Source organism: Orycteropus afer, unplaced genomic scaffold (assembly GCF_000298275.1).
Source record: "Orycteropus afer afer isolate SDZICR_OR568_19922 unplaced genomic scaffold, OryAfe1.0 scaffold00184, whole genome shotgun sequence".
NCBI classification, from domain to species: domain Eukaryota; kingdom Metazoa; phylum Chordata; class Mammalia; order Tubulidentata; family Orycteropodidae; genus Orycteropus; species Orycteropus afer.
In genome coordinates this window covers 5,715,951-5,726,208 of record NW_006921771.1, presented here as the reverse complement: position 1 = coordinate 5,726,208, position 10,258 = coordinate 5,715,951, and the positions used below count along the sequence as shown (strand labels likewise).

Sequence of the window (10,258 nt, the reverse complement as noted above, 5' to 3'; positions counted from 1 at the left end):
CAGGGATATTCATAAAGGATTCCAGTAATATATCAGACAGTGTTTCACTGCTATTCATAAGATTTTCATTGGCCAATTCTTTGAGAAGTCAATGGCCTCTTTGTTCTTCTGACTCTTTCTTGGTCTGGAAGCTCTGCTGAAACCTTTCCACCATGGATAAACTTGCTGGCATTTTGCAACACTGGTGGCTTAGCCTCCAGCCTCACAGCAATACACAAGCCTCCATAGGACAGGAAACTGACAGACAAATTCCTCTCCCTTAGTTTTTCCTAACCACTCTTCTCACTTTCCCACCTGTCCAGAGCTTGGCCTTAAATAAAGCCACCCCAGAAGTCCCAAGCCATGCACCCTCCTACCTGTCTGAGGCTGGCCTTAAATAAAGCTGCCTCAGTAGCCCCGTGCCATGTGTCCACCACAGACAGGATGCAAAGCATTTCCATCACTCTTAAATATTGTTCATGAGTCTTTGCAGGCCGTCCCTACCTTTATCCGTCTGCACACAACTACTGATCTGCATTTTGTCACCATAGACTCATTTGCATTTTTTGTAAATGTAGATATTCTTTTGAGTCTGTCTTGTTTCACTCAACAAAACGGTTTTGATGTTCATGAATGTTATGTGTTCCCTTTTATTGCCAAAAAGTATTCCATTGAATGGGTATTTCACCTGTTGATAGGTATTTGTTTCTAGTTTTTGGCTGTTAGATTGTTTCCAGTTTGGGGTTATCATGAACATTTACACACAAGTCTTTGTAGATACATACCTAGGAAAAGAATGGCCTGGTATATGCTTAACTTTTGAAAAAAGCTGTCAGAAGTTTTCCAATGTGGTTTCAGTAATTTACATTCCCACTAGCAACACATAAGAATTCCATTTGCTCCACATCCTTGCCAGTATGATATTCTGTATTGCCATTCTTATGCGTGTAATATTTTATAGTGTTATAATCTGTATCTCCTTGATTATTACTAATAATTTACAAGTTTTCACATACTAATTCGCTATTTGTATATCTTCATGTGTGTGAAGAGTTTGTTCAAATAATCTGCCAGGTTTTTATTGATTTTTTAAAAAATATTAATGAATTATGATAATTCTTTACATATTTTGTTTTTTGTCAAATACATATATTGTGAAAATTTTCTACTCTTTCATTTTGATTTCCTTAATATTGCCAAAGGGCAAACATTTTTAATGTTGATAAAATCCTGTTTATCATTTTTATGGTTTGTTTTCCTTGTGCCCTGTTATGAAATGAATTGTGTCCCTTCAGAATATATGCTGTCCTACCCCTATAATTGTGGATGTCATCTCATTTGGGAATAGGGTTGTTTTTGTTATATTGTTGTTGTTATGTGCCATCGAGTTGGACCCAACTCATAGTGACCTCTCCTTGGGTTTCTGAAGCAGTATCACCATGGAAGTAGATTACCCCCATCTTCCTTCTGAGGAGCAGCTGGTGGGTTTGAACCACCAGCCTTCTGGTTAGCAGTCAAGTACCTTAGGCACTATGCTACCGTATTATTAATATGAGATCATATTAAAAACCAAACCAAACTCACTGCCACTCAGTCAGATCCAACTCATGGGTTTCCAAGGCGGTGTCACTAGGCAAGTAACCAAAAATCCAAACTGCCATCAAGTCAATTCTGAGTCATCAACCCCTACTGGATTGTGTAGTATGTCTTAAACCTAATGGTTTTTGAGATGTAAAAAGTGCAGATTAAACACAGAGGGAAGTGAGCACAAATTGGTTAGATGTCATGTGAAGACTGCCAAGGACTCAAGGATTCCTAGGGTGACAGAAGCTGAGACGGATTTTCCCTCAGAGTGGACAAAGAGAAAGCCTTCCCTGGAGTAAATGTCAGGCATTCACACATCCAACCTCCTTAAATGTGAGAATATAAAGTTCTGTACTTATAACCACCCACTTGTGGTATTTCCATCATAGCAGTACTAAGAATTTAAAATATATCCTAACTAAGATATCTTTGTATATGCCAAAGTCGGGGATTTTCTACGTTTTCTTCTTGAAGTATTATGGTTTAAGCCTTTACAATTATGTCAATAATCCATTTTCAGATGATTCTTGCATGTGATGTGATGTAAGGGTTGAAGTTCTTCATCTTTCTTTTTTTATGTTTCCCTGCATGTGGATATCCAGTCATTCCATCATTAATTGTTGAAAAGACTTTCCTCTCTTCATTGAATTGACTTAGCACCTTTGTTGAAAATCAATTGACCATGTATGTGTGGCTCTATTTCTGGACTCTCTTCTATTCCATTGATCTATAAATCTATCATTTAGTCAATACCTGATGATTTTCATTACTCTAGTTCAGATTTAGCTTGAAATTAGATGGATTCTGTTTCTCAAAATAGTTCTAGCTATTCTAGGTTCTTTGCATTTCCTTATAATTTTTTTTTTTTTTAATTTTATTGTGATTTGGGTGAATATTTACAGAGGAAATTCACTTGCCATACAGCAGTTCACATACACTTTGCCTCATGACATTGACTGTAATCTCCCATAATGCAACAGCTCTCCTCTCACTTCCTCCCTATAGCCAGCTCTTCCCTGTGTCTTTTCCTCCTATACTCTCCTGCTCTCTGAACTGTCTCCCTGTACATACACACCCTTCTATTCTTCCATGATCGATCTCACTAAGGACTGTATGCACCTAATGTAAATGTTCAGCTCATATGCCTGTCTTTTGTTTGGCTGGATCCACAGGAATGGGTTAATTTCCAGACCTCAAGGGCAGCTAGGGACCATAGTCTCTGTGGTTCCACCAGGCTCTATCAGACCAGTAAACCTTGTCACACACCCCCCCCTTTTTTTTTTTATGATTTTGAGTTTAGTTCCACATTGTTCTCCCACTCTATTCAGAAACTCCTATATAGATCCCCCTCCGAGTGGTTGGCAGTGGTAGCCAGGCACCCTTTAGTTCTGGTCACATAGTCATATAGGCTGAGGCTTGCATGGTGTACCAGTCGCTTGGACTAATTGTTTCAATGCATCTTTAGTTTTCTTCATTCTTCTTTGCTCTGGATGAGGAGAGATCCATCATTGAAACTAGATGGCTGCTTTCAGGCTTTTATGATCCTAGTCATTTCTCACCAAAGCAGGATGTGTTTTTGTGTAGTATGTTATGGCAGTTGAGCTTGATGTCCCCTGCAACCATGGTCCTGAGCTCAGAGGTACAACTACTCACTTCCTCTGGGTAGCTGGGTTTGGCCAAGAAGTGACTACACTTGTCAGCTCTACTATATACCTAAAAATTTTTACACAACATACAAATACACTTGTAGAAACATTGCCTGCCAACCCTCTCACCAGCATAGATGTACCTAATTGGCACACACTCCCCCCTGCATAGATATACCTAATTGTTCAGCCTGTCCACCCATCTATCCACCCATAGATCAATGTTTGCCATCATTGACAACACAGTACTGCATGTGCAAAAGGGTTCATCTTTGTTGTCTGCACCTCCCACGCACCCCTCTATGTCTTCCTCTTCCTCAATGCCACTGTGTTGATCACTCATATTGGGTACATTGCCCTGCCCTTCACCCAAATCAATACTTGTCTCTACCTACATAGCAGTGTTCCTTCCCCTCCCTTCCTACTCCTGGTAACCAAAAAAGAAAATTTCCTTCCATATAGAAACCTTGTCTTGACTTTTTACAATAATGGACTATACAATATCTGTCCTTGTGTGATTGACTTATTTCCCTCAGCATAATGTCCTCCAAGTTCATCCACATTATGTGGTGTTTTGCATATTCTACATTATTCTTTAGGGTTGCATGCTATTCCATTGTGTGTATGTATCACAGTTTGGTTATCCTTCTTCTGTTGATGAGCATGCAGGCTGTTTCCAACTTTTTGCTATTGTAAATAGTGCTGCAATGAACATAAGTGTGCATATATCTGCTCTTATCCTGGCTCTCACTTCTTTAGGATATATACCTAGTGATGGAATTGCTGGGTAAAATGGCATTTCTAATTCCAACTTTTTACATTTCTTTATAAAATTTTAAAATCAACTTGTCAAATTATACATTGGCTTTTGATTGAGGTTATGTTGAATAGATACACCAGTTTGAAGAGAACTGCATTTAAATGACACTGTCTTTCCATCCAAGAACATGGTATTTATCTCCTTATACATACTGTCATTGATAGGTGCCATTGAATTGGCTCTGACTCATAGTGATCCTATGTACAACAGAACAAAACACTACCCAGTCTTCCACTAGCCTCACAATCCTTGCTATACTTGAGCCCATTGTTGCAGCCACTTTGTCAAGCCATCTTGTTGAGGGCCTTTGTATTTTTTTGCTGAGCCTCCACTTTACTAAGCATGATATCCTTCCTCAGGGAATGGTCCCTTCTGACAACATGACCAAAGTAGGTGAGATGAAATCTGGCCATTTTCGCTTCAAAGCAGCCTTCTGGCTGCACATTTTCCAGGACAGATTTGTTAGTTTTTCTGGAAGTCCTTGGTACTTTCAGATTCTTTGCCAACATCACAACTCAAAAGCATCAACTCTTCTTTGATTTTCCTTATTCATTGTCCAGCTTTCATATGCATATGAGGCAATTGAAAACACCATGGCCTGGGCCTGGGTTAGGTGCACCTTAGTTTTCAGAGACATCTTTGCTTTTCAGCACTTTAAGAAGGTTTTTTGCAGTAGATTTTTCCATTGGTGTTGATTGTGGAACCAGTGAAATCTTTGACAACTTCAATTTTCTCTTCACTTATCATGATGCTGCTTATTGGTCCAATTGTAAGGATTTTTGTTTTCTTTATGTTGAGGTGTATCCCATACTGAAGACTGTAGTCTTTAATCTTCATCAGTAAGTGCTTCAGGTCATCTTCACTTTCAGTAAACAGGTTGTGTCATCTGCATATTGCAGGTACTTAACAACTCTTCTTCCAATCCTGATGCTGCATTCTTCTTCATATAGTCCAGCTTCTTGGATTATTTGCTCAGCATATAAATTGAATAAGTATGGTGAAAGGATACAACTCTGACACACTCCCTTTTTTATTTTAAACCATGCAGTATCTCTTGCACTACGACACATAGGAGTAAGTGCAAAGGAGGCTGTGTAATCACAAAGCCTCAAATATTTCCTGCGTGGTCCTTTATGGACCAAGTTTGCTGGCTCCTAGTTTATCTCTTCCAGGTCCCTACCCCACCTTACTTACAACTCTTATTCCTAAATCTGGCTTCTTATCTATTTCTGGAATGGATTGTTGAGACCAATCTTGAGCTAAGCTAAATAGTTAGAATTTCATTCTTTTCTTTCCCTCTAGCCCAAGGCAACAACTTCCAGTTTGCCTAGAAAATCCAAATTAGTTCAGAGATCTTGTTTGTTGCTAATTTCTAAGGCCTTATTTAATTTTCTTAATTATATTTTAATGTAGTAGAATTGAATGCAAAATTAGCATGGGGAACATGAAGTCTATTTTTATAAGTAGAGAGCTCATAAATGCTTATCTATTGGTGATTTTATAAACCCAGAAAAAGAGCTTTATATAAAGATTTCCAGTACTCCTTATATATAAGTTTACTCTATTTATTTCAGCAATGTTTTGCAATTTTCATTGTCTAAGTCCTGTATATCTTTTGCCGAACTTATTCATAAGTATTTTTGCACTATTGTAAATGAAATTGTAATATTGTAAATGAAATCTGTTTATTATTTACTAGGTCCTTAAATCATAAGAAGAGTTTTTATTTGCTTTTTAAATTACAAAACAGCAGTTTATGGAAACCAAGTGTGAAGTAGAGAAGTATATTGGGACTATTTCAATCACAAGAAACTCTATAGAACTCAGGAAGTATGCCTGTGTTTCTCAGGAACTGTAGGAATAGAAACTTAAAGGACTCTCATCTCTCCTCTGCTCTCTGTTTCTGTTTGACTTTTCCCTCTTTCTGTCACAAAGTGGGAGAAGTGGAGAAGAAAGAGGGATGCACTCTTCTTCTCAGTTCAGTTTTGAAAATTATTGAAAAAGGGGCTCTAATTGGTCCAACATTATGATGTGCCCACCACTGGGCAAAACAGTTTTAATCAGAAGGTGGCATCTGGAGGAAAACTTAAAACAGATCCTACTCACATGAAGTGTGCATGCTGACTAACCCGTGTGACTATGGATAGGGGTGATGACAGTGTTATTTTGTACAAAATAGTCGAAAAACCTATGTGTCCCATAAATGGAAAATCATAGATTAATAGCTTCTGAGTGTAATTTGAAAAATGTTAACATGCTTTTTTTTTTTTCCCTAATGATGGCATAACTCCTAATTTCTGGTTTTGGATGTTTGTGGAATATTAATTTTGGCTAATTGATTTTCTGTTATGTCTTTGTTGAAAAGCAGTGGCTTCCACTCCATTTGAGTACATAAAATTGATTTCATTTATGGTTGTCTGAATGTTTTCTAGGTTCAACAATTAGTTCATTTGTAGATGGAAAACACATGATGCAAAACATTTCAACATCTCCCTCGGAAGGTAACATACTCCCTTATCTAGAGACCAGCTTTGAGGGGGCAGAGTGTTGAACTTCCTTAGAAACAGGAGATGATGGTCTGGTCTGTGGACCACCCTTGTACCCTGTTGAAGAATAAGATGATCTAAGTAATTGATGTGAGGGACCCTGAATGAGTCTCCTCTCTAAAGAAGCTCAATTTTATTTGAAGATTATAGGTCCTTCTCCATCAGAAACTGTGCTAAGATTTGTGGGGAACACAAAGATTAACAAGACTATGCTCCCCTCATTTTAGTGAGGGAAATCCAGACATTAAAACAGTGAAAGAGAACTTATTCTACCAGATATAAATGCAAACATATAAATTACAGCAGTATGGTAAATCATGATGAATAGACAAATAAATCAATGAAATTGAACTGATTCTTTATATTTTGGAATTTTGTTTATGTGAAAATTTTTAAAAAAATAGAAATTGAATTAATGATATTGGAATAATTATCTATCCACAATACATACATGCATACATATACATGAGGAGTAAAAGAGATAGGAAATTGGAGGGAAGAAGGAAGAATAAAAGAAGATCCTATCATAGTATAACGAAAAATAATTTCCTGGTGGATTAAGTTGGAAAATATAAAAAAACAAAATTATGAAAGTAGTAGACAAAATATGGGAGATTGTTTTTATAATCTTAGGATAGAAGGGCTTCCAAGCAAGTTGCAGTACCCAGAAACCCTATAGAAAATGGTAAAAAGGTTTCACTGGTCACAAAACAAAAATTCTTAGTAGTGGTTCCCTAAAAGCACAGTCTGTGCAAATGATTTCTTGAGGGTATGCTTTGAGAAGAATGGAAGTTAAGGAAGCAAGATAGGACAAGAGAAGGAAACTAAGCAAGGATGTGGTCTCAATTGGAGACTTGTTTCAAGCTGCTCCCACTGGGAGCCCTGGAATAGGTAATCATTAGTTCCATCTTGAGATAAGGGATTACCTTTGTACCTGTGTATCACTCTGCTGCTCTAGCGTTAGGGAGGAGAGCAGTATTTATGCTCCCAGGTAGAGCAATTCCAATTCATCTGACAACAATTCACCAAAGAAAGGGACAGTTGATAGACTGCAGCATGTAGCACTATCAGCAGTGGAAAGATGAGTGCGCCTACCTGGTGAAGGGGGTCTGGGGAGGGTGCACCAAAGTATGCAATATAGTCCAACCAATGCACAATTTAGATTCACTTGGGTTTTATTTGTTTTAAATTAAATTCATTCTATACAGGACCACTTCTCCAATATTCCTTTTGGTTATAATTCCTGAGAAAACTTAAGAAAGAAGGGTAGTGAGACAAATTATATTTGCCCCTATTGTCATTGGTTTCAATGCCATAACCGATGCTTATCAATTACTCCTTCCACCATGTATTCCAGACTCCCATTTTCCTCAGTTAACAATTCTACTAGTTTAAGTGCCTTGCCTAGGGGGTGACCTAGGGGTCTGGCTTTGTTATCAGGTACTTCATTTGTGACATACTTATGATTTACTGTTAAAACTAGGCATGGAAGAACAAAAAGCATATCTCTATTATATATAGCTTTCTGAGGCGTGACTGGTGGGTTTGAATCTACAGCCTTCTGGTTAGCAGTCAAATGCCTTAGGCACTATCCCATCAGAGTTCCCCCCCCCCCTTTTTTTTTTTTGGTTTATAGAGTTTCCTAGGGTGTAATCTTTACAGGAGCAGATGGCCAGGTTTTTGTCCAGCAGAGCCCCTGGGAGGGTTTGAACTGTTGGCTTTTTGGCTAGCAGTGGAGCACTTAACCATTGTGCCACCAAGACTCTTTATGAATGAGCATAAAGAGTTTTGAAGACAAACAATTTTTTTTTTTAAATCAAAAGAGTTAACTTTCTTAAAGATTATATACCTCTGTGGAAGACTATAAAGTTACGTAATTTTTTAGGAAATTTAACTCTTTTGATTTAAGAGAAGTATTATTTGTCTTCAAAAGTCTTAATATCACACACTCAAGTGTAATTATATGCACTAATTATAAAATATATACCACATAAAATCAATATTATGTGAGCTAAATATCTGAGTAAACCCAAGGACACTCCGGACCTGGACTGAAAAGGTATGACATTCCCCTTGTTGCTCTTGTACCCCACACCCATTTGGTGAACGGAGGTTTGGCCATCCCCCACTCCCACTCACTTTCTGGGCCCACAGGAACTCCATCCCACTCTGTGCTCTGACAGAGCCTGGGTGCCCTGCCCTGCCCTCCTCCAATTTTTTTTTTTTTCTTTTTTTTTCTAGTTTTTGGTTTTCTTGCTTTTGTCTGTTTTAAAAGTACTACTATTATTAATACTTTTGTCCTTTTTACTATTATTCTTTATTCTTCCTCTCTCAGGTCCTGGTTTTTGGCTTTTTTTCTTATCCCTGTTCCTGGTTGCAAATTTTTTTTTTCCTTCTTTTTTTCTCATGATTAACCCTGTTCCTTGTTGTTCTTTTTGTATTTTTCCTATTTTTTCTTCATTATTCTCTTTCTCTGCCTTCTTTCTCTTATTGCCCTATCCCCAGATATTGCAGGTTTTCTTCACTGACCTTCTTGTTTGTCCAGAGAGCACAGCCATTTTAAATGTTTACAAGCAGTGACGATTTTGGATATTTAAAGTGATAGCATTCTCATTCGGATTCCAGGGACCTAAGAACAGGCAGCGAGGCAGGAAGCAGGGAGAGGACAAAAAAAATCAAAAGGGACTGGAACAGATTGAGGAATCAGCCACAGGGACCCAAGTGAAGAGAGGGAACCCAGGCCATGCCCCACAAGGAGCAAGGCAGGAAGGCAGGGATTGGACAGAAAAGGCAAAGGGGATAGGAACAGATCAAGGATTCAACTGCAGGGAGCCAGGTGAGGACAGGGAACCCAGGCCACCCCCCACAAGCAGTGAGGCAGAAGGCAGGGATAGGTCAGAAAAGGCAAAGGGGACTGGAACAGATCAAGGAGTTAGCCGCAGGGATCCAGGTAAGGGTGGTTGGAGGGGTTTCCAACAGGTAAGGGAGACAAACTTGTCTGTCAGATTGTCCTACTGTGGTGACGTGTTGCTGTGTCTTGAGGCTGTACCACTGGTGTCTCATACTGGCTGTGCACAGGTATCAGCCTGGCTTGAAGATTGAGCCAGACTAGGAAGGAGGAGGAGGTCATCCACTTCTCAAAGAATTGGCCAGGGAAAACCTTATGAATAGCAGAGAAGCACTATTTGATAAATTACTGCACAACTTTAGGAATAGCCTGGAATCATTGTCTAAAACAGAGGAGGAAGATGAGTCACTTAGGTTAGAAGGCTCTCAAAATAGAACTAGGCAAGAGCTGCATCAATCAGTGTAAAATCAGCCTTACTCATATGGATAAGGTAAAGCTTTTGAGACCTCCTTTTGCTGACGTGGCACCACTCAAATTGAGGAGAAACAGCAGCTAACATCCATTAATAATTGGAACATGGAGTGTATGAAGTATGAATCTAGGAAAATTGGAAGATGTCAAAAATGAAATGGAACGGATAAACATTGATATCCTAGGCAATAGTGAGCTGAAATGGACTGGTTTTGGCCATTTTGAATCAGACAACCATATGATCTACTATGCCAGGAACGACAGTTTAAAGAGGAATGGCATGGCATTCATCATCACAAAGGATGTTTCAAGATCTGTCCTGAAGTATAAGGCTGTCAGTGATAAGATAATATCTATACTCCTA

The 10,258-nt window shown here is 38.6% G+C and overlaps 1 protein-coding gene across 1 annotated transcript in view; it reads left to right on the top strand.

The window, feature by feature from the left end:
• Window positions 1–403: 403 nt before the first annotated feature.
• The window catches only part of LOC103202548 (cell surface glycoprotein CD200 receptor 1-like), a 37,165-nt gene continuing 27,310 nt past the window's right edge, over window positions 404–10,258 (top strand). The window contains exon 1 of the mRNA XM_007947446.2: window positions 404–677. Coding sequence (XP_007945637.2) covers window positions 404–677 — 274 coding nt within the window. The remainder of the gene's footprint in view (window positions 678–10,258) is intronic.